The following is a 25,899-nucleotide window of genomic DNA, read 5'->3' as shown; positions in this document are numbered from 1 at the left end:
TTTATTTCTTATTGTATAGCTTCTTGTAACGTTACCTTTTACTTATACTTATATAATGGCTATTATTGATAAAACTGAAATTTAACAAAAAGAGATAGGGTTGAGTTTTGTGTTAAACATGCAGTGAATAATATAATCAGGTCTATACATTGCCTGAACCACATTTGTGTGCCTATAATGTTTAAAATGTATTTAAATGAAAACGAAAAGAGGCAGAGTTGTGTTTTATAACATATTTTGTTTTATTGTTGCCTAAAATGTACATGCAGAGCGAGCTGAGTGACGCTTTCACGAATGCGCTGTTCCATTTGGAGAATTACCGGACTCGCGTCCTCAGGAGTCCTTCTGCTGAGAACTTTACATACTTGGTATTGAGAAATGCCTAATGTCAGCGCTTGTCTTCTTGTGACAAACATGCCGAGAAGCAAGGACAAGATCAGGGGCCTATACCATGAAGCCGGTTTAGGTGGCTACCCAGTTTTTTTTAAATGTGTAAGTGCTCACTGGTGGCCGCTAGAGGTAATTCATTCACAGTCAGGTCATTCATGTGACTGGGTTTGAGGCTGTGAGCACAATAACCTCTATAGCCGATCAATAGTTTACTCTCGCCTGATATCTCTCGTCTCAGAAGCTCAGGGACATGTGTAAGTTAACTCAGGTTGGGGAATCCTGGTGCTGTTCACTATGCAACATTAAGTTATGTAATTCCGTTTTCACAATGTTTTTGTGAAGTTGCTTTGTCTTATATCCACACATTTGTGTGCTGGTTTAGTTAAGAGACCATCAAGCTAGCGGCTAATTCAGGAAAGCAGCAAGTCTAAAGTTTGCACCCTTAGTGAGCGGAGCGAGGTGTGTATTATTTGGCTCCATGTATAAGAGAATGAAAGGCTTTAAGGCTGTAAAATGCTCTACATTGACTGTTATTGGAAATTGTTTTGTTGTGTATCTTGTGCCAGGAAAGTTGCATGTGTTTAGTGAGCAAATTATTTTTTTATTTTATTTTTTTAAAGTAGCTTTAAAGGTCATTTGATGTTCATTGCACATATACACAAATGCATGATGATGCACTGTAAAAGGAGTGAGGATTTATTTGTAAATTTGTGTTATGCCAAATGTTCATTAACCAGCTTTTTGTGTGTTTACTTCTTGGTGCTTATGGTTCTAGAAGAATAAAAATCGATTGCACCCGTTAGAGAGTCTCTGCCATTATTAAGGAGTCAAGAGCTGCTATAAAATGTGTTTTGCTCAGTCTCTCCTTTCCCGTAAAATATCACTGATGAAACTCAAGAAAAATTCTTTTTTAAGTGTATTTTTTTTCCACAGTATTTCTCTGCTCACCCTCATCATGAAGGTTAGCTGTTGCTTTTTCACAGCCTGTCTGTCGCCCCTGCTGGACTGCTTTGGTGATTGGGTCACGTGATTCACTCACAAAAGCGACTGTCCTTCAGCTCCTCTCAGTAGTAGGTCATAAACTCACTTCTAATGGTCAGAACTCAATGAGAAATGTGTTGTTTTTTTACATTTCTTTCATTCGCAGGGCACAGAGGACCTTTAGGAACATTCGACAAATCCTGAAAGCAAAAAAAAACACAATTCAAATTGTGCAACATCATTCGTGAACTGCACATGAAATGCAAGCAAACGCATAATTCAGCCAATCCTATAGAATAATGTCATGGGGAGTAAATTATAATCGGCAAAATATTTCAGCCACATTTTATTATCATAGTCCGAGAAATTAAACCGAGAAGATTAATGTTCACGGTACTTCACAGCTGAAGACTTCTTGGACAAAACTGGACCTCAAAAGAAAAGCCTCCTGTCATCCACAAGACAATAGTTGACAAACCAAACCATGAAACCCATTCCAAAAGACACATTTTATTTGTTACACAGAATCTTGACTCATGTCAAGTTAAATAGACATGAGATAAAACATAAGACCCTACAACATCATTCTAGCTGAAGGTGGCGTTGACAGAACCGGACCCCTCAGAATAGTCCTGGCTGAAGGTGGCGTTGACAGAAACGGACCCCTCAGAATAGTCGTGGCTGAAGGTGGCGTTGACAGAACCGGACCCCTCAGTATAGTCCTGGCTGAAGGTGGAGTTGACAGAACCGGACCCCTCAGTATAGTCCTGGCTGAAGGTGGCGTTGACAGAACCTGACCCCTCAGAATAGTCCTGGCTGAAGGTGGCGTTCATAGAACCGGACCCCTCAGCATCATCTTGGCTGAAGGTGGCGTTCACAGAACCAGACCCCTCACTATCATCTTGGCTGAAGGTGGCGTTCACAGAACCAGACCCCTCAGCATCATCTTGGCTGAAGGTGGCGTTCACAAAACTGGACCCCTCAGCATCATCTTGGCTGAAGGTGGCGTTCACAGAAGTGGACCCCTCAGAATCATCTTGGCTGAAGGTGGCGTTCACAGAACCGTACCCCTCAGCATCATCTTGGCTGAAGGTGGCGTTCACAGAACCAGACCCCTCAGCATCATCCTGGCTGAAGGTGGCGTTCACAGAACCAGACCCCTCAGCATCAGCTTGGCTGAAGGTGGCGTTCACAGAACCAGACCCCTCAGCATCATCTTGGCTGAAGGTGGCGTTCACAGAACCAGACCCCTCAGTATCATCTTGGCTGAAGGTGGCGTTCACAGAACTGGACCCCTCAGCATCATCTTGGCTGAAGGTGGCGTTCACAGAACCAGACCCCTCAGAATAGTCCTGGCTGAAGGTGACGTTCACAGAACCAGACCCCTCAGCATCATCTTGGCTGAAGGTGGCGTTCACAGAACCAGACCCTTCAGCATCATCTTGGCTGAAGGTGGCGTTAACACAACCAGACCCCTTAGCGTTAGAATTGTCTACAGAGAGGGAGAAAGAGATTTTTTTGTTTGTTTGTATTTTTGCTAATAGCAAAAACAACCATCATGTAAATGGGTTAGTATAAAATCATTACCTTTGTAAAAGAGAATAAATTATGAAACAAAAAGATCTACAAACCTTTTTCTCCAACTACTCTCCCAACATCACTCAAGGAGAAATTTAAGGATCCATCTTCGACTACGCAGCTGAATTCTGAGAAACACATTTGACATTTAAAAAAAAAAACAGACAAGTAAACTTACTAAAAGCAAACAAAAATTAAACTCACCATGCCATACTAACTGGTGATAAAGAAATACCAAAAGAGTAATTTTAATCAAACCCATTCTATAACAAACTGAGCCACTAAGAAAACCAATTCAACTGCAGGCTAAAGTCTCAAACCAAGGCCTTTTAAAAGGCCAAACAGAAAACCATTTGTACCACCTGGATGACTCGTTAACTCATTATTGGGGCAAATCTGCTAATTAATGAGATCAATAATTAATCAATCACTCACCATACTAGCTGATTGCCCATTCAGCACAGCTGTGGAGTGTGTGTCCTGGGGCCGGTGGGTGTTGGTTGGTGGAGCGGGCTGTTTGATCGCGAGTGTGACTGCCGTCTGCTGCTGGACTGGAGTTAATTGTAGGAAGTGGGGGATGGATGAATCTGAGTGTGGGTTTTGAGAGGAAGGTAGGCACAAAACGCAAGTAAAAGAAATTTAATAATAAACCAGATGATGAGGATATGGATGTGTCTGTAAGGAAGGAAACATATAAGGCATTTATTTCCATAGTAAAGGAGGCAGCATCTTTTTCTGATTGGAGTCCTATCCAGCTAACGAAATGTGTGCATAAGGAGATAGGGGAAGTAATGAGTGTGAAAAAATTGAGAAATGGGTCACTGTTGGTAGAATATATTGATGAGGAACAACAGAAGAAAGCAGTTAAGATAAGAAAGATGAATGGACAGGGAGTGAGAGGTGTAATAGCTTGTGACAAGGAATTGATCAGAGGAGTTATAACCAGAGGTGGGAGTAAGTCACACATGTGCATGTCACAAGCAAGTCTCAAGTCTTAACCTTCGAGTCTCAAGCAAGTCCAAGTAAATTTTTTATAAAGTCAAGTCATTGCCTTATGTCAAGCAAGTCAAGTCAAGTCGTAGCTTGGGTCACAAGTCACGCAAGTCATACAAACGTTTGACGATTTCACTGAATTTATATATTAAAATAAGTTACAACTACAGAAGTTGTGGACTGGTTTTATTTGCAACATTTTTTTAATATATGCATTTCCACATATAGCTGAGTGGTTACTACAATAAAAATCTAAATGTAACTGAAATTAGGCCAACATTAAAGCATGAAAAAATAAATATGCCTCAAACATTGCAGAAGACCATTAAAAGGTATTAAACAATTCACAATTCAAGTATAATTCCTATACGACCAAAGGCATTCTTCAAACTGGCATCCCCTTAATACAAGTTATATATTTTTAATTATGAAGTTAAAACCGCCAATAGGTGGCGCCAAATTACCGTATTAATGTACGAGTCATAGAAGCATTCATTTAACTTATGTTCAAAACGGCAGATTCGTTCTGGAACTAAGCAATGTAGTGGAAATTTTAATAGTCATTGATCCCAAACAGGTATCATAAGAGAAAGAACCTATTCAATGTATAAAAGTATATGTGTGTACGTGCTTGTGCGTGACGTTTCAGGAACATATGGGACAGGACCTCTGACCTTAGAGACGGTCAGTTTGGCCAGTTTATTTCAGTACCAGTTTGTGTCTTTAAGTAGAAACTGAACAGCAGTAAGGACCTTATCTGGGTGGGTCAAAGGTACAGCGGGTGAGGAGGAACCTTGAAAACAGTATAAAGGCTGTCTCATATCTTCCTGTGGGGTGTCACTCTCTTGCACAGCGTAACTTCTGTGTACTAGACTGAACCTATTCTTGCAAGAATAAATACTTTTCTTTTTATTAATTTGACTTTTGAGTGTCTCTTACGCAGTGATGATGTTTAACAGAATTTTTGCCACAACAATTTGGTGTCAGAACAGTGGGATTCCTTGGAAGTGCCTTCTGGACCTGAGAGCGGACGGTGATTGATCATCCTGGACTGAGCAGTTCCAGCTCTACCTCGTAAGCTTTAGAGAGTGGGGCCGACCGCTATCAGGGCCAGGAGAAACTCCACTGGAATTGAATGAAAGCGAACCCGTGGCAACCCAAAACATCTCTGGTAAGAGACGGCTAAAATATATTTTCTTTTGGGGTAAAATATTTTTCTTTTGGTATAAGAGTGAGCAAACTATACTGGCTGAGACTGTTTTCTATGGTGCGTGATCAAGAGATTTAAGGCATAGACTGAGGCAAGAGGTCCTCGACCAAGAAATTGAGACCCTTAAACAGGTCAAGAGATTTTCTAAACTGAGGCTGAGTCAAGAAGTTTTGACCGAGGATTGAGCTCTCGCAAAAGTGGGAAATTGAGACCTACAAACAGGTCAAGAGATTTTGCCACACCAAAAGTTAATTAAGGCTAATTGAAATACTGATTTTGGGTGAACCATAATTAATGACCCCTGTCCGATTTTAGGTTAAAAATCGGATCTGTCGGAGACTTCTGACAGATTATTAGACGAGCGTCCAACTAAAATCCACGGAGAACAGAAAACAGCCAGTATGGGGAAATCTCAAAACATGCTTTTCTGTCAAAGCTGAAATAATTACGGGGAGAAAATGCATGCAGGGTATTGAAAAGTTGAACCTAATATCATGATTTTCCAAGGTGAGGGAACATTGAGCGCTACAAGATTAAAAGTAGTGCGGGAATCAGTTGTAACAGGGTAGTGAGATACAAAAAGGTTGTTATGGCTGCATTCAACGTGTGATTAGGCAGATAAAAAAAGTTGAACTGCCAGGAGAAATAAAGTTTTTACTTCTTCATCCAGTAAATGGAAGCATGACATTAGATGTCTGAGAACTTAAATTTACAATATAAGGATTGAAGTAGCAAGCAGCTATAAGGCTGTCTGTGTGAAATAGAGGGAACTGTAAGTGAGAGACTTGATGGAAGAGGGAAGTGAAAACAAAAAGGTTGGTGTGTAAGATATGTGTGTGGGGATTGTTAGCAAACAACAATGTACTGGTTAGATAATGAAGGAACTGGCATGTAGAGAAAAGAAAGAATTAGCATGTAGAACAGAGGATGCAGAAGGAACTGGCATGTAGGGAAAGATGGAAGAAATATAGTAGAAAACTATATGTGATGAAAATAAAATGTCTGACAGAATTTATGGAAGTCAAATTAATTGTTTAAACGGTATGAAAAATGAGTTTCAGAATAAAAATAAGGCATTGAGTATGATTAACGGGGACTAATGTGATATAAAGATAAGGAATGTTTCATTAAGCAAAATGGGGAAAAACTATATTTTCTGTATTAAATTCTATATTTTAATGGTAAAATAATGATTGAAATTAGGTTTAATTTTAAGTTTGACAACCATTGTGTTTTGAACCTAGGGTCCAGCTATGCTGGGGGTACAGCAACAGGGTTTGCTTATTCAGCCCGGTTTCCGGATGTTAGATGTATACTTGTTCTTTAATTAGGGTTGTTGATGATTATACCAAATTAGTAAAATGTAAAGACAACTTTGACCAAAGATTCTGGAAATCAATAATGTATAATGTTGGATATTTTGTTGATAATAAGTCATTGAAGCAAAAGATATTGTCTGTTTTATAAATGAAATTATGGGTCAGGATAATTTCCCTGGACAAGTATGACTAAAGTTAAACGAAAACTTTGTGAAAACAACTTAGAATATTTTGAGCATTTCGATGCAGCTTATGAAAATTAATGTTCTGCCAAAAATAATGATAAAGATTATGATTCGGCTATTGGGATTGAATCCGCCACTGGTGGACTGTAAAAGAATACAGAGAACTGCTTATCAGTGGCTCTGTTTGCATTCCTGAATGGGACACACTGCTTCAAGAGTGTGCAGTAAGTTGGAGCCGACAGAGAGTATTTTTAAGTGTGGTCAGCAGGACCATTTAACACGTAACTGTAAATGCCCACCGAGAAGGTGTAAAAAACAAAGTGTAATAAAGTGATATAAATTTCTGGTGTTAATGTGGGCTTGCAAGTAGATCAGTGTTTAATATGATGATATTAACATTTTCGTCTGAGAAAGAATTAGAGATAAAAACAAGGTCAAAGGATTGAAGTCTTAAAGTGAATCATTTTGAAGAAAAGATCTATAATAGTAATTTTTATAAGTGAATTGATGAATAAAGGTTGAGGTAAAATTACAGATACGTAAAGGTTAGTGTGAATCCCGATTGGAGATTGATAAACTCCTAGGAAAAATTTAAGTCAGATATTAAGCTTTGGTAATTGAGAAATTGACAACTAAAATTGAGATGAAATGGGAAACGTTATTGAGATCTAGAATAATTATTTTTATTTAAGATCAAATAAGCAGATACAGTAGTACTGGATTAACAGTTGCTAAATGTAAATCGTGCAGAAAGGCAGCTGATTAAACAAACAGCTTGTGTTTTTTAACGTAAAGGAAAAGTGTGCTGGTTAAAGGGTTGATAATTAATGTTGACCATGAAAGAACTAAAAGCTGATGTTTTGCTTTCAAAAGATAAGCTTGTGATTTGGCGGAAACAGTTCTCTTATCTGAATCTGGCCCCACCGTGATTTGGTGTGCTGTGGCTGAGATTGCTAGTGTGACAGAGACTCAATCTGAGTGGAAATTTGTAATGTCTAAATTCCCTGATGTATGGGCAAAAGACAACTATAAAATTATGTTTATTTGAAAACGTATGTAATTTCTGGCAAAGATGCCTTAAGCTGGGCTAGAGTTAAAAGAAGGTAGATATAGTCTGATGTTAAAAGTTTTATGAAAATGCAGTGTACCAGTCCTGAATGCCTCAGAGTCTCTCTCATTCAATGTCAGCTAAAAGCTGTTATCTGAGCCTGTGTCATAAGTGAGAATAAGTTATTTATAGTAAAGCACATTGTTTTAGTTGAAAATCGTAGACACAGAGATGTTAAAACAATCATTGCCATTCAGAGGGCAATTTGTATTTGTAAATGTTTTAAAAGTAAACTGAATGACTTTAAAGAAGTCTTTTAAATAATAATGCAGACCTTAAACGATAGAAGTGACGTTTTGCATTAAGTTTATTTTAGGACCAGTAACTTCTTTGTCTCATTTTAGTCTCCACCATGGAACAGGGCCGATGGCTCCGGCTACAGATGTATATGTACACCGAATAGACGGATGTGAACTAAATTCACTGAATCTATGCAGTGCTAGGTTTCTGCTTTTAAGATGTTTAAAGGATTTTAATGATGAAATGCTGCTGTTATTAACCTGTCTCCCTGTGTTAACACTATTAGGCAGTCCAAATGGCTCTGGTGACTCTTGAATGTGCCTTCCCTAAGCTCCAGAAAACAACTGAAAACTGAATTAGTAATGGGAAGAGCGGTTACCAGTGTGCACGAAGGTGATTTCTCAATGACGGGTAAGATCTTCTTTGGCCAGACAGAAGGCAACCTAAGGCAGGGGGTCACCGCAGACACTGGGCATCTCCTGATGGGGGGTGTTTATGTGAGATGGGTATGAGAGTGGAGCAGATTCTGTGAGGCCAGCAGATTCATTACACCATGAAGGGGAGATGCGCTGTGAGAAGTTACGGCAGTCTGACCCAGAAATGTGAGTTCCTCTATACCACTCACCAGAAACCGCATTGATTGTATGGCTTGTTTTTCATTGTGACAAGTGTCTGTAACTATGCCAGGGGACGACACCCTGAAGAGAAGAAAATTAAAGATAAATAGCTAACGGGAATGGACTTTCAAAAGCCAGCTGATTCCATGAGGTGATTGCCATTATTTGCTGCGGAGACAGTAACAAAACTTAATTATATGAGGGACATGATGCTGGTTGCCATATGGGCAAGTAAAATGTATAGAAGAGTTAATGTTGAGCTAATATGTCTATAACATTGTTTTAACTCCTGAAGGTCGTTAGGCATGGTGGTGGCTAAAGTTGAAGACAGCTTTGTAGATTGGAGAAAAGTCTGGATAACAAAGGTGAATGGTAAAAGGTTATTGTAATGAATATAATATTACATTCTGTATAAATGAGAGTCTTAATAGGATGTTGAAAAGATTATTTGTTTATAGTGAGAGAGTTATTTATAGAGTAGTAGAGTATACTGCTTGAGTGGAGGAAGGGATGGTAACTGTGTCTGTCTTTTTGTTATCGGCCTGCCAAAGCAAGCTGAAGCAAAATAGTGACAATGAACCAAAACAACCCAGCTGACTTTCCTAAAATCAAATGAATAATGAACAGACATGCATTGAAACTGGTTAAGAGACCATGTAAAATTAGGTAAAAGCTACAATAAAATGTGAAGTTTAAAATCTTACTTAAAATTTAAATATTTTTAGAGATGATATAATGAAAAGCGAACATTGAAGATGAACAGTTAAAATATGTGTCTAATATGAGTGTGTGTGATGGTGACTGCACTCTATGTTGTGTATGTGTTAGTTTGGGGTACTAATACTCCGTCTGAATAGTGTGTAAATTGTGTCATTAGCTACTAGAATGTGTTAAGGCAAATTACAAATTTTAAAGAAGCTGTTAATTCTGAGTCATTCTGATGAAAAGATGATGCAGAACATGGAACGAGCTTTAAATGGATTAGTTGTCCAGCTCTGTCTGCTACTGGTAATTATGAATCAATCTATGGATTAAAAGCATTTATGTAAATTGGATTTGTGAAGTTGTAGAGCGCCGTCCATCATGGGTTGAGATAAACTAAAATGTTATAGATTTGAAGGCAATAACAAAGTGACATATTGGCTAAGTCAATATCAAATTATCCAGAGAGTCCTTCACATTTATGAATATTGTGAACAAAAGGGGGAAAATGTTGTTTGACTGACATTGACCTAGTCTCTACAGCACGACCTGACCTGACAGAAACGATTGATGACTTTGAAAATGTTTGTAGATGACTGGCATAAGAGATCAAACAACAGGCCTGAAAACCAGGATACACTGTAAAACTGAGGGCCGTTGTCTTCGAAACACTCTGATAAGAAGATGTGATTGTGACTTTAAGTAATATTTTTGTTTCAAGAGGCAGAGAAAGATGTCTGAAGGAAATTTGTCTGAAGGACAACGTTTGGGTTAGTGATGATGGCAAACTTTATTCAAACACCATTATGTTAGATTGATGCAAGAGTTGAATCATTGCATCAAAAGGGGGATGGTAACAATTGCCAAATATGGCCAAAATATGGTTTACTAGGGGACAATATATGTTGGGAAGACACTGAGTTTGACTGGGTAAAAGCCTGGCAAGAAGCCATTCTTCTCCTTAACAAAATTGCTGTCTGTAAGTGTATTTGCAGGACTGTTTCAACAGGAAACACCAGTGCAGATGTGGCAGCGTAGGCCGCGGCAGCACAGTAGACAAAAAAAACTATATGTATTTTACTATCTGAAAATAACCTCGACATTTGTTTTTCTTTACAGAGCATGCAGACTTTAATACAGGGCAGAGTGTGTCCAATAAGATAATGGCTATGGATGAATTTGACTAACTATCCTGGCCTGGGTTATTAGTGTGGCAGAGAGAAACAGGGCCACACCTGGACAGCGCATATCTTAAAATTTTCCTTTTGCAGGATGTCAGGATGAATTGAATCAAACAGAACTGATTCTGTTCCAAATGTATAAATGTTGTGTTGTTGACATGAGCAAAGTGGGTTGAAGGTTTTTCAGAGGAAAATAACTCTGAGTGCTATTAAGTGAGCAAGAAATTATTAAGTGATAAGATGATTTGTAAAATGAGAAGAAACAGAGTTGAATTGGACAAGTGTTGAGAATAAACTTGAAATTCTTTATGCATATCATCAGCAAGGTGAACAAATGGTGAAAATTCCACAGGTCACACCAAAGGGGAGGACCAGCTAGACAAGTGGTCACTAACAAAACCTTAAGGTCTCCATTCACAGGCCAAAGCAGGAGATGGTTCACTCCAGTGGGGGTGCGTTGTGATCTAAGGAGCAAATCGGGTAATGATCAGAAAACAGTTGGAGAGTGGGACACCTGGGTCGAAGCCTCTCACCTTAGACTACACCGACAGGCCTCAACAATCAAATATGAGGACAACGTGAGGGGTAAAAGGCTTTTGCTAGTAACAGCCTCCCTCACCGACGAGGGAAAGACTACGGCAACGACTCGCAAAGAGTCACCCTGGTGAAGACGGGATGTCCATGGGGCAAACGAGATGACCAACACACCTGGAGGAAGATGCACCAATGGTTTGAGTTTAGCAAAAGAATTTGTTTTTGTGATGATTTTGATGATTTTATTTGATTGAATCAAAATATGGCTAGATCAAATGATTTGATTGGTTAAAGATTCATTAGAAAATATTTCAGGTAAATTATAGGGATTATTATTGAAGAAACTTGATTAGGCTTTCCATTAAGGGTAAGAAAGGCCGATCATTGGAAAATCTGTATGGTAATAAGCTAAAAGATGGTCCGTAATGGATATATTTTAGTTAATTTTGAATAACTACATTGGTTAAAAGAATGGATAAAAAATATAAAACCTTTTCTGGATAGATTTATGACATATGGTGTTAAATAGAGCTTACTAAGTAAAACCATTGGCTGAATCGAGTTAAAAGTTAAGAAAATATGGTTAGGAAAATGGAGGTGATGTATGGAAATGGGCGTGGACTGATGGTAAATGGATAAGATTGGTTAATCTTTGGGGGGTTGGGGTACTGTACTACCAATTTCAGCGATAGGATTATCAATATTGTTATGTTTACCATGCATTATAATGTGTGTCTCCAGCTCAGTACAGAGACTGGTTAAAGCTGGGAGTCTGTTCAATAGGTTGAACAAAATATGATGATACAAGTAGTGGGAGCTACTGTAATGGTTTAAAGTGTATGTTTCCTTTTCTTTTTCTTTCTTTCTATGAATGTTTTTGATATGAACAGAAGGTTAAAAGCTGTGGTTATCCGCTATGTGATGACGTACAAGGAGAGGGGTCGAAATTAGGGATTTTATTCTACTTTTATTTCTTTGTATTTCTTAGACTGTTGAAATGCCATGTGGGTTTCAAGATGTGTAATGGTAACCAGAGATGAAGAGTATAAGTGTGATGATATGACTTAAAATTTGTTCTATTATTTTATTATTATGATTGGGTAATCTGAATGATAAAAAGGGGGGAATTGTAGTGGAAATTTTAATAGTCATTGATCCCAAACAGGTATCATAAGAGAAAGAACCTATTCAATGTATAAAAGTATATGTGTGTACGTGCTTGTGCGTGACGTTTCAGGAACATATGGGACAGGACCTCTGACCTTAGAGACGGTCAGTTTGGCCAGTTTATTTCAGTACCAGTTTGTGTCTTTTAGTAGAAACTGAACAGCAGTAATGACCTTATCTGGGTGGGTGAAAGGTACAGCGGGTGAGGAGGAACCTTGAAAACAGTATAAAGGCTGTCTCATATTTTCCTGTGGGGTGTCACTCTCTTGCACAGCGTAACTTCTGTGTACTAGACTGAACCTATTCTTGCAAGAATAAATACTTTTCTTTTAATTAATTTGACTCTGAGTGTCTCTTACGCAGTGATGATGTTAAACAGAATTTTTGCCACAACAGCAACCAGGGGCCTCATTTATAAAACTTTGCGTAGGTTTTGCGTCAGAAGTGGCGTACGGATGAAACATAGGACGTGCGTACGCACAGAAATATTCGGATTTATAAAGCCGTGCGCACGCACATCCTACGCATTTTTTCCTTAATAAATCCCAATCAATTCTAAATGTAGCGCAGCTTTTGCGGCTTCATGTCACGCCCATAGTTGCCCATAAATAGTCCGTGAAACGCCACAAGTTAATATTCATAGATTGTGAAATTATGGCAAACATAGTGAGGAAATCAAAAAAACGTAACTTCACTCAATGTGAAGTAGAAGTTATCGTTGGCGAGGTGGAAAAGAGGAGAAAAATGTTGTTTGGAGGGCACAGTGTGGGCATTACTAATGCCAAAAAGGCACTTGAGTGGCAAAAGGTTGCAGACGCTGTAAATGCTGTAGCCTCACAACCTCGGACTGTGGCCGAAATAAAAAAGAAATGGTCAGACATCAAAGTCGAGGCAAAAAAGCGTCTAGCGCTCCATCGCCAGAATGTGTCTGCCACGGGTGGGGGAAAGGGGACACCGGAGCTGACCCCTCTTGATGAGAGACTGTCGGCAATTATTGGGGAATCCCTATTAAGTGGAGTGGTGACTGAGGCGGAGGGGGACACTGACGCGCCAGATGCACCGGATGACACAGGTAAGTGAAATAAGTCAAATGAATGCAGTCAAGTCACATGTATGTAGGCTACACGATTACAATTTATTCATATAGAACAATCTTTATTTCAGTCGCTGGGTGTTCTAGCTGGGCCAGTGCCAGTGGTTCAGAGGCTGCAGCTGAGCAGCCGTCTGTGCCCAGCGTCTCCACGGCACGCGGCTCTCAACCCTCCAGCAGCGGGCGTGTCCTCACCGATGCAGTCCTTGAAATGCAGAGGGAAGTCATTAACTCAGTCAGAGAGGTGGCAAAGGAGTTGGGTGAAATCAAGACTGTCCTAACTGAAATAAACAGCACAATGAGGGAATTCTTGAATAAATAATATATTTTTTCCACACCTTTTGTTGTTCTTTACAAGCGACGCATCACTTCCAAACGCTGGCGCACAGCAGCAGCATTTGGCTCAAATGCCTGGGGATGGGGGTCAGGGTCGGGGCCAACACAACAATCGGCGTCAGGGGGTAGAGGCACGTTTTTAAGCTGTGCCACATTGTGTAGCACAGCACATGCCAGCACGATTTTGGACACCTTTTCAGGAGTGTACAATAACCTCCCTCCAGTGCAGTCGAGGCAGCGCCATCTGCCCTTAAACAGGCCGATGGTGCGCTCCACTATAGCGCGAGCTCGGCTGTGGCACATGTTGTAGTGCCTTTCCTCTGCATTATGTGGATTGAGGAAAGGTGTAAGCAGCCACTGTTTGAGGGGATATCCACTGTCCCCTGCAAGGATAGTGAAAGGGTTAAGACTTTGAAGTACAGTAAAATGTCTAGTAATCATACGTAGCCTACCTAGAAGCCAGACATCACGCACAGCACCAGCCTCGAGTCTGCGCCCAACACTGCTGTGTCTTAAAATGAATGAGTCATGGGTTGACCCAGGCCACCGAGCTACTACGTTAGTGAGCAACATGTCTGCATTACAAATAATTTGGACATTGATCGAATGGAAATGCTTTCGATTAATGAAAGCATTTTCATTCACATTCGGTGCCCTTATGGCAACATGAGTGCAGTCAATAGCACCGATAACGTTTGGGAAACCGTACATAGCTGCAAATTGAGCTTTCTTGTTTGCCTGTTCACCCGCCGTGTATGGAAACTTTATACACTCATGGGACAAAGCTATTATGCCTTTTAAAACGTCTGGCATTATCCGGCTAAGGGTCGGCTGAGATATGCCTGACCTGTCAGCCAATTCCCTCTGAAAAGTGGCAGTCGCCAGGAATCCTAGTGTTGTTAGGACTTGAAGTGGGACTGGCACGGCATGGTTCCTCCGAGTGCTCCTCTGTAACGCGGGGGCCAAAAGACCGCAGAGGTCCAACAGGACAGCTCGAGGAAGTCGGAACCGGCTCATGAGCCACTCGTCCTCATTTGCCAGCAAATCTTCTTGCAGTCTGAAGATGCGTTCACTCCGAATCCTTCCATTTGCCACATCTTCTAAGAGCGCAAGATCAGCCATTGTGCGTCATTACGCATTGTGATGGGGCATTTTATTTCCATCCATTTAATTGCATCTGACAAGCTACAGATGTTGGTTATAATCTACTTGGAAATGGGAATTAGTTCAGCGCAAATGTAATTTCTTGCAGCTTTCTGAATGGTTGAGACATAGGCTACGTCATACGTTATTTTATCAAAAATAAAACAAACTAAAGGCATATGCATGAATACCATGATTCCGTAGCTGATGAAGACATTTTTAGTATGAAAACAACTTTCCCCAGAGGACAAATAATACAACTATTTATCTATCTGTCTATAAATCTATCTAGGCTATATATCTCCCTAATTATATATCTATCTGACTGACTATCTAATTGCATCTATATCTGCTCCGCCAGATGGACACATTGGCGAGAATATCAGTTTTGTACATTATTTCGTTCTGTTTACCATCTTATTTATGAGGATGAATTGTATAACATGCCAATATTATTGCAGAACATATTTGACTTTTCTTTTTGGAAATATTAATTTGCATTTCTGTTTCAGATCGATCAAACGGGTGTTCGTGTAGGCTGTTGATTGTAAGACTTGCTTTGTGAAGTCTTCGTGTTATTTATGAGAGGCAGTATTGCCATTTATTTTACACAACGGTCTACAGTTTCACACACTTTCACGTGTTTCTTCCATCTGCCGACGGTGTCGCCATTTCTCATTTCACCCGTTTTTTTGCGTACGCCTGGGTCAGAGCTTGCGTGAAGGACCGCACATTTTCCCGTCAAGTTTGCTTTCTATAAATACCAATTATTGCGTAGAGAGCGGCGTACGCCTTCTTTTGTGCGTGCGCAACGTTTATAAATGAGGCCCCAGGTCACTAAATCACAAATACGCATAACTCTTTCTGTGGCTTGTTTGGAACTATTGTCATTGGAGAAATCGAGCAAAAACAGAAAATATTTGGAATATTAGGCTATGTCTAAATGTCACATCATAATATTCACTCTTTGTTTACTGAACTCTTTTATAAAATCATTATCACATTTGCAATCGCGTCAATATTCTGGAAATATAATATCATGTGTTATAATTATGAAAATAACTCATACCAGGGCATTTTTTTCCACCACATTTTGAATTTGGGGTGCAATATTAATTCTGCTGGCATTTTGATAACATCTAATAGATGTAACCTCTGATAACATCTAACCCTGCTTTAAGAGAAACATAAAACACGACAAAACATTAACAGTTTTCTATGTTGTTTTTTGTCATTGGAAAGAACAACATATTTGGCTTTAAAGCATGATTTAAAAAGAAATGTGGCAAATGTTATACAAAACATATGACATCATTAATTATCATTTGAATATTGACAACATTAAGCTACATTTGAAAACATAATTGTGTATAAAGAGGCATGCTGTTTTGACCAATATTCTCGATTTAAAGATAGTCAAATTAACTATAACAAACAGGTAAACTAATCACAACAGACTGAGTCATCTGACCAATCAGAGCAGAGTAGGCTCTCGGTAAGGAGGGGTTTAGAGAGACACAAGCTATAGCTTACTTTTAGACGTGGTGAATGAAGTTCGACTGTTCGAGGTTGTGATGGTCGTCCGATATCCCTTGCCAGTTATTATGCGTACAGCAAATCTTCTTGTATGAATATAGTCAATTTCTAGTGTTTATATCCAAAAAGAAACGATGCTGGGAGATGTTTTTGTATTTACCGCGCTCACCACGATGTATGTTTTTTCTGGGCTTGTGCAGTGTCACGCAAATGTGCAGAATCTGATGACTGGCGTCAATGGTTCCGTTGCTTTCATTTTGTTCATCAATTGATGTTGCGATGATAAATGTATATCAAGTCATTCTCGAGTCATACAGTTCAAGTCAAGTCAAGTCTCAAGTCATTGGATCTCAAGTCAAAGTCAAGTCGAGTCATTTTCTTAATTTAGTCAAGCAAGTCTAAAGTCCTTAAATTTGCGACTCGAGTCTGACTCGAGTCAAGTCATGTGACTCGAGTCCCCCATCTCTGGTTATAACTGGGATCCCAGTTAAAGATTCAATTGAAGAGCTGATGGGAACAAGGTTATAATCGTTAACAAAAACGAGCGAAAAAACGAAAACTAGGTGGGAAAAAACATTGTCGTTAACTGAAATAAAAATAAAAACGAGGCATTACAAAAAACGATAACTAACTAATGTGTGTTTGGCAAAACTAACTAAAATAAAATAAAATTATAGAGTAAATGTCCTTAGTTTTCGTCTTTGTAAATGTCTTGGGCCGCCGCACAGGCCGCCACATATTGCGTTTCGTTATTCATTTTTAAAAAACGCAGCGTATTCGTTCAGCTGCATTTCCTTTCCCTGCTCTCTCTCTCACATACACGCGCACGCGCGCACACACACACACACACACACACAGACCCTCCCCTCCGTGCACACCGCGTCTCCATGAAAACGAGTGTTCGTTGAAAGCAAGTTCGCGAAAGGTTGGTAGGCTATCTCGTGAACACCTTTACACAATCACACATTAAAAAGTAGTATAACAAATATTTTAAATTCTGAATACAGAATAATTTTGTCAGTGTGTTAATGTCGACCCGAGAAGCGATTGCGGCTTCTTTAGAAAGTTTGAGGTAAAATGCAGTTGGGTTGTCGATGTCAAAACACGATATAAGCTGTGATTCAAATATTAGCTAAAGTTAAATAATGTTATGTCATTTTTTTACTCTAACACTGAATGTTTGCTGCTTCAATCCAGATGAGTATTGTATAGGGTAAATTTAGTAGGGGTGTGAAAATTGTACCCCTGTGGGATTTGTATAGGTTGTGCATTTTGTATAGAAGATGTGTAACGTAGATTTTTCGTACGGCGTGTGGATTTTGTAGAGGTAAAGAGATTGAGCTCCTAGCAATGTCTTGTGTGGCTCATAAATGTGTTGATACATGCCGTTCATGTGTGTCTTCTTTAGTCTGTTGGCTATTTAGGTTTTTTCCTGGCACACGTCACTTACACATTTTGCACTTACTGCGGAGTGTTGTGTAGACTATTTACATATTTGTGCTCATGTGTGACCCTGGATCACAAAACCAGTCTTAAGTAGCACGGGTATATTTGTGGGAATAGCCAACAATAAATTGTATGGGTCAAAATTATCAATTTTTCTTTTATGCCAAAAATCATTAGGATATTAAGTAAAGATCATGTTTCATGAAGATATTTTGTAAATTTCCTACCGTAAATGTATAAAACATTTATTTTTGTGAGTGAATGCAGCACAATCGCAAACATAAATGGACAACTTTAAAGTTGTAACTAAACTCTAAAACAACTTTTTTTAGTTACTTATCTGCAAGAATGGAGCTTCATAAATGCTGTTCATTAATTGGAGTACATTTTTTGATATTTGGGTATAAAGTGTTTTAATTTTCAAATATATGGTGTAAAAACGTCTGAGTGCTGCCCTCTTCAGGTTAAACGGAAAGCTCCTGCAGTAGGGGTACTCTCTGACGTAGAATACTCTCTGACGTCAATCTGTCACGCCCTTGGTGCGAGCTCACCACGCTCTTGGCAGCCCCTGGTATAAAAGCATCTGTTTCCGTCAAAACTACTGTAGCGAGTCAGGAGTTGGAATTAGGAGTATTGAAAACGGATATATATATATATATATATTAGCATATAGTTAGCATAGCATTTATATAGTTATTTAGATTATTTCATGTAGCCTAGGTAGTTAATCTCGGCTATCGCTCCAGTGTGCAACCTGCATTTTACGTGGGATTGCTTCTCCAACGCAATGGAGGTGGAAATGGGCTTCTCCACACAGCTCGCGCTCCCAAACGCTGCTCTTCCTGCATGAACTCCACCACCGCAGCGGCGTCATGATGTGAGTGAGCATATATTTTTAATCACAATTTATGTTCCTTCTTATTAGGATAAAGTTAATTAATCCTCTGGTGTCGACAAACGCGCCGGCTCGATTTGCTGATTATTTTTTTCACATAGCAGCAAAATATAATGAACGTAATAGTAATAATAATCCTGGAAAAATTACCTCAAAATGACTGAATATAAGAATAATCGGATGCCGATCGCGGTGCGGGAGATAAGACCGCAGTTTGAGCTGGTGTCCATAGACAATTCACCCTCCTCCACTTCAGGTGAAGGTGGGGGAGAAAAGTTCTCGACTTCAAATGACTGCTCTGTTGCAAAGCTACTTGCGTCACTCCATTTTAGCTAGTTTGACAGCAGCTGTCACTGCGGGTCTCAGGTGCACGCCCCCCCCCCGCTCAGCCCCGCCCTCGGTTCGTCGCCTCTATCTCCGCTGGGCTCTGCCCACTTTTCCAGCATTTTTCAAATATTGCCAGTGGGTGGAGTCAGGCTTTGACCAGGGGTTTAGTTACCCTTTAAAGGCGATTTTCTCAATGTTTCGATTTTTTGCACCCTCAGATTCCAGATTTTCAAATAGTTGCATCTCAGCCAAATATTGTCCTATCCTAACAAACCATACATCAATGGAAAGCTTATTTATTCAGATTTCATGTGATGTATAAATCTCAATTTTAAAAAAAATGACCCATATGACTGGTTTTATCATCCAGGGTCACATATGTACATTTTATGTAGCTACTGGTGTTATTGTTGAATACATATTTCTAAAATTGTATGATGTTTTTGTTGAGTTATTATTACACAATACTTTTTTCTTGAATCTTGCCCCTGACAAATAACCAAAATTACAAAAAAAGACTAAAACTAACACTAAAACTAATAAAAACTAAACTAAAACTAAGCATTTTCAAAAAAAAAAAAAACTAAACTAGCAAACCCACTTTAAAAACTAATTAAAACTAAACTGAATTTGAAAACAAAAAGTCAAAACGAAATAAAAATAAAAACTAATGAAAAGTGCAAAACTATAATAACCTTGGATGGGAAACATAAAAAAATTTGAAAATAAAAGAAGCCAAGCATCTGAAAATGAAAAGAGATGGTGTTTTGAGTGATAGTTTGTCAATATTGCTAACGTTTGATGAAAACCGACTCCCTGAGAAGGTATTTATTGGATTCATGAGCTATAATGTCAGGGTATACATCCCTCCTCCATTGAGGTGTTTCAATTGCCAAAGGTATGGGCATGTGGCTGCTGTGTGCAAAGGGAAGATTAGGTGTAGTAAGTGCGGAGGAGAACATAAGTATGGTGAATGCGAGGAAGGGGTAACTCAAAAATGTTGCAATTGTGGTGGCGACCACAGTGCAGCGTATGGAGGATGTGAGGTTTATAAACGCATGAGAGAAGTTCAGAAGATGAAAGCAGAGCAAGGAATGTCCTATGCAGAAGCAGTGAAGCAAATCCCTTAACTAATCCCTGAGGCAAAATGGAAGGAGAGTGTACAGTATCTTGAAAAAATTCAAGAAGACACTCTGATTGTAAAGAAACTGGATTTTGTGCTTTTTATGGCAGATGTTATTAATGGAGCTGCACAAATAAAAAGTAGAACAGATAGGATCAGGATCATAGTTAAATCAGCCAAAACGTTTTTGAATGTGCAAGGGTTGGAATGGGGGAATGTCGTAGATTATCTTAATGAATCAGAAGATAATACCGTCGAGGAGTCATCTCAAGATCAGTCATGTTAAGGATAATTTTAATGGTTTTAAATATCATCCGATGGAATGCAAGGAGTTTGATTTCCAATGGACAAGAATTTAAGAAATATGTTGAAGATCTTGAGGTAAAACCAAATGTTATATGTTTTCAAGAATCTTTGCTGATCCCAAGGTTAGACTTTGGTATAAAGGGATATATGTCTGTAAGAAGGGACAGGGAATCTGGTAAAGGTGGAGGGGTAGTTAAATTCATTCAGAGGGGGCTCCAGTTCAGGGAAGTAAGGAAAGGAGATGATTTGGAGTATATTATTGTTGAAGTTTGGTCTAAAATATATGTATGGAATATGTATAATCCATGTAGACAGTTGGAAATGAGACAACTTGAAGGAATTTGGAAGGAGCTGTCTGGAAGAATAATTTGGTGTGGGGATTTTAATGCGCATAGTACACTGTGGGGTGATAGGGATGATGGTAATGGGATTGTCCTAGAAGAGTTTATGGAGGAGGAGGGGTTAGTTTGTCTAAATGATGGATCTAACACTAGGGTAGACTTTTCTGCTGATAGCTGATAGCACTCCAGTTGGCGCCAACACTCACACCGAGACTGATACTCCACCCGATAATAGCATAATTCTTTCAGCTATAAACGGTTTGAAGAGTGAGTTTCGGTCCCAATACAAGGAGGTTCTGGCAGTGATTAAAGAAGTTAAAGAGGATTTCTTTACCTTCACTGAAAGACTTACCGAAGCGGAGAGCCGAATCAGCCAAGCCGAGGATGACATTATCGGCCTTCAAGGAAGGGTTGTTAAACTCGAAAAATCCGCATCGGATCTTGACTCTTCTCTTGACATTGCAGAATGTAGAAGCCGGCGCTCTAACATTTGGATTTTGGGACTTCCAAATGGAATCGAAGGAAATAATCTTGTTTCGTTTTTGGAAAGTTGGCTTCCACAGCTTCTAGGTGCGGATACCTTCCCGGCGCCGGTGATCATTGAGAGGACACACAGGCAACCCAGTAGCGGCAAACAAGCTGGTGGAAACGCATCGTCAAGGCCAAAAACAATGATACTGAAATTACTCAACTATGCTGACAAACACAGAATACTGAGAGCAGCCCGGGCAAAAGGTACAGTGATGTTCCAGGATCACCATATTATGTTTTTTCATGATCTATCGTCCGAGGTGTTAAAAAAACGAAAGCGATTTGAGGAGGTAAAGCTAGAGCTTCGAGAGAGGAAGATTAAGTACGGGATGATTTTCCCCGCCAAGCTTCTGGTTATCTTCGGAGACCGTCGTCAAATCTTCGACTCTCCTGAAGAAGCAGGCAAATTCATCGCGAACTTGCCAGAGGATGTTCGGGAAGCGGAGCAGCCAACGTCTGAGTAACTAATTTGTTCTTTTTGACACTTTGCATTAAAGTTTAATCGTCCACTTTAGTACTGAACTTTTATTAAAAATTTTGTTGGACGCTTAGTCTGAAAATGCCCTATAAAACGTAAGGTTGGGCTTTTCTTATTGTTTTCATATTTCATAAAAGGTTGGCTTTGATTTGAATACTAAGCAGAATCATTAAGTAAGCTGATTTTCTTTTGGTTAATAGGTCATAATACTTGGCCGTTGAGAGCGTGCGTTTATTATTTTTGTTTTGGACACTATTCTTTTGTCTTTTTTCCTCTTAATTCAGTAACCTAATAGCGTTCCTATTAGAGGACCGCAACAGTACGTAACTACAGTTCTAGTCAAAGAAAAAGGGAGTTTCGCCGTGCATCTGTGTGTTCTTTCTAGTACATGTGCTGGGGATTGTGCTGTTGTTGTGTTTTTTTTTTTTTACTACTATACATTTATACTTGCATTTCAGTTTTCTGGTACATCCTTGTACTTTTACAAAAAGGTTACAGGGTGTTTATTGGAACAAATCATTAATGTTTGGACTACCAAGAATAATTCGAATATTCAACTTTGTTGCAAATGTCAGGGGATTCTAGTCTTACATTGACATTTTGGAATGTGCGGGGGCTTTGTAACCTTACTAAATTGAAACAAGTGATGAACAGAGTTAACTACCTCCATCCTAAAATAGTATTCCTACAGGAGACAGGGCTAGCCCGAAAGGGAGAACCGCGTACTGGATGCCTGCCCCTCGAAAGCAAACCGAAGGAACGGTCTGTGTCAAGGAAGAATGGAGACATGAAAGTAGGCGTCCTTCAGGTCGATCTCAGCAAACCAATCCTGGGGCATTATGCATTCGAAAACGCGTTTGGCGGTGAGCATCTTGAACGGCATCCTGTGAAGGGAGCGGTTCAGCACGCGCAAGTCCAGGATTGGCCGTAACCCACCGGTTTTCTTGGGGACAATGAAGTAGGGGCTGTAGAAGCCGGACCTCATCTCGGCTGGAGGGACAGTCTCGATTGCACCCTTCGCCAGCAGGATGGCAATCTCTGCTCTCATGATGGGGGCATAGCCACCGACCAAAGTGGAGCGGACTCCCCAAGCGGGGAGGAGACCGTGCGAACTGAATCGCATAGCCGAGCCTGATGGTCCGCGCGACCCAGCAGGACAGACGGGGAAGCTCTAACCAGGCTCCCAGGAACTGAACCAGCGGGATCATGCGAACCACAGGCGTCCCCCCCGGAGGGGCAGCGAAGCGGAGTAACTGGCCCAGAAGTGGACGGCATAGCGGCCCGATGTGGGGGCACAGTTAGCAACCGCGCCCTGGCAGAGGGGGCCAGGGGAGGACCAGGCTGGTCGTCCCGCGGGGGCCTGCTCTGCCAGGGGTCTGGCGACAGAGGGGGACAGGGGCGAAGCGGTCCGTGGACGGCACGCCTTGTCAACCACCTCTGGGACAGAGGGGGACGAGGAGAGCACGTTGGGCAAGCCCTCAACTGCACCGCCGAAGAGGCCGACCTGGGATATGGGAATGTCGGACAGACGGGTCCGCGCGACATCCAGCACATCAGACAGGTTCAGCCACAGAATGGTGAGCATCACCTGATCCAGGGAGTCAAATGTACAAACTGCTGCAGGCATCAATGACATACCCCGTGGACAAAGTTGCAACTGAAGTCAGACATCTGTCTCATGGATCAGCATTGACCTATATACCAAGTCGTCGGGTTGCCCTCCACCTCCACTGATCCCTACCCACCTTTTCCTCTCCCACCACAACCATGCAGTTTTTCAACATCTCTCAGTGAAAAGGAGAGCACTTTTTATGGTGGTATGACTGTTACACTCTCTGATTCCAAGGCATTAGGGGAAGAAACGAGGGGGCAGAGCAACGATAAGATGTGGCACCATGTTTGTTCCACGCGTTTGACTTCATCCAATTTTAAGAGGATAGTCTCACGAGTTGCAGACTTTAACAGCCTTGCCACCAGTATGCAGAAACAGAAAAGGTCAGTTCAGACACAGGTAATGAAGAGAGGGCTGTAACTGGAGCCAGATGCAGCTGCACAATATGAGCAGGTAATCAGTAATCACGTTTATCCTTGTGGCTTTGTCATAAATCCCCATGCCCCACATTTAGGCGCATCTCCTGATCGGAAGGTGGTTGACGGCACTGCTCCTCTGGGGTTACTTGCACTCTAGGACACTGTCTACATAAAGCCACTTGTTTCAAGTGCCTTTCTGTAAGATCAGATGGTATGCAAAACCATCCATGAATATTATGGCTCGTTTACACTGAGCGGTACGGTACGGTACGGTACAGTTCGGTACGGTACGCAATTATTTGCGTTTCCACTGTCAAAAGTTGTGAATGGTACCAAAAAGCCGAACAGTACCGTACCAATTTTCAATAATAACCAACTGCAGAACCGCAGAACCATACGTCATAGCAGTGTGAGGACGACAGCGCTCAGAGACAAAGAGATCTGCAGAGACAAACTTTGTTGCACTTTTTTCCTATTATCCCTGTAAAGCTGCTTTGAAACAATCTGTATTGTAAAAAGTGCTATAATAAATTTGACTAAGTGAGAATTGTGACGAAGGCACTTGATCATGTATTGTTATATACAATTGGATTGTATCACTTTGTTAGGTTACATATTCATGATTTGTGATTTAATTTGTTGTTGGCGTTGTATTTTACAGCGTTTCTTAAATTTTCTGACCATGAGAATTGCATTAATTGTATTTTACTTCACCTATAGAAGCAAATAACGATTCAGAGAGGTTCAGCACTACCAACTTTGGAGCAATGCACAACATGCTGCAGAAATTTTCACTGCCCTTTTTGTGATAGCAGTATTTTTAGACCGACAAGAGGGGACAAATTGAATAATGACATTAAAATCCACTTTAAAAAGGCTGTTGTTCATGGAGGTATGAACATCTGGAGTTATTTTTTAATATACAGTGGCAATAGATACTACTTTACATTAATGCATTTGGTAGACGCTTTTCTCCAAAGTGACTTACATTGCATTTCAAGGTAGGCCTAGTCCCTTTGGAATTAGATGATTTTCTGCATGATTTAGCCATAAAAAATGTATTTATCTTCATTAACGTCTAAAGGTTACACAAACAATGCACACTGAAACTTAAGCTAACAAAACACAAAAAATGTATATATATTTGTGTATTTGTATTTAGTTATAATAATATTTCATATCTATGAAGGCATCCAATTAAACATTTAAACACACAACAAGGATAAATTTGGGTAGGGTTGGAGTTAAACTCTGAGGCACAGGAACTGAGTGTTTCCTTTTTTTCCGTCATATTTCACATTTCATCATATAATTGTTGTGTATGGTCTATGAAAAAAAATTGTTGGTTGAGTATTAAAAATTATTTTCAATTAAATCAAATGTTCAAACGCTCAAGCTTTGTTTTCATTTTATTATTTTTGTTTTTGTTTTAAGCTTTGTTCAATTTACATTGTTAGTCATTTGACTCAACAAAGCAAATGGATAAAGTATAATATTAACTTTTAAAAACCGATTGATATTTGTTAATAGTACTAGTAGGCTGTAATGTCTTTTGTTAATAGGACAGAACATAATTCTTATCTGTTATACTATTTGATATATCTTTTCAATTAAATCGTTTTAAAAAAAGTCTTTATAATAACGTTGTTTTAAACTTTTAAACGTTCCAAAACACGAAAGTAGCGCAATGCCTTGCCGCGCCCACTTTCGGCATCAGACTGTTAGGCTCGCGCTGTCGTCCTCACACTGCTATGACGTATGGTTCTGCGGTTCTGCAGTTAAACCATAGAGAGTTACACCTATCTCCCACTTTTGGGTACCCTTCCGTTGGGGTACCTAGCACAGTGGTAAGGTACTAAAGGGTGGAGCTAGACTCACTGCAGAACGCTGATTGGTTGACAGAGTATCATCACTTGCGCGTGCTACAAGGGGAATGACAACATAAGAAGCGCCATTTTTTAATATACAGTTGGAATATAATACTACGGTTCCCTTTCAAGGGAACTCGAGCTGCGTCAAACGCTGTGGGATTCCCCACAGCGTTCCCACAGCGTTTGACGCAGCTCGAGTTCCCTCGAAAGGGAACGTCTCGGTTACATATGTCACCCTAG

At 40.1% G+C, this 25,899-nt stretch overlaps 1 protein-coding gene across 5 annotated transcripts in view; it reads right to left on the bottom strand.

Moving 5' to 3' along the window:
• Positions 1-1,861: 1,861 nt before the first annotated feature.
• LOC143721239 (uncharacterized) overlaps positions 1,862-25,899 on the bottom strand; it is a 79,872-nt gene continuing 55,834 nt past the window's right edge. For 4 of the 5 annotated variants that reach the window (XM_077211519.1, XM_077211520.1, XM_077211522.1 and 1 more), the window contains one exon: positions 1,862-2,423. In XM_077211519.1, coding sequence (XP_077067634.1) covers positions 1,959-2,423 — 465 coding nt within the window. In that variant the 3' untranslated portion in view covers positions 1,862-1,958. The remainder of the gene's footprint in view (positions 2,424-25,899) is intronic. The other variant, XM_077211521.1, reaches the window with a different exon arrangement.

This window comes from Siphateles boraxobius, unplaced genomic scaffold (genome assembly GCF_051911475.1).
Source record: "Siphateles boraxobius isolate OS27281-9 unplaced genomic scaffold, OSU_SipBor_1 65, whole genome shotgun sequence".
Taxonomy (NCBI): domain Eukaryota; kingdom Metazoa; phylum Chordata; class Actinopteri; order Cypriniformes; family Leuciscidae; genus Siphateles; species Siphateles boraxobius.
Note: the sequence above shows the minus strand (reverse complement) of the source record. Positions and strands in the feature narration are given on the sequence as shown.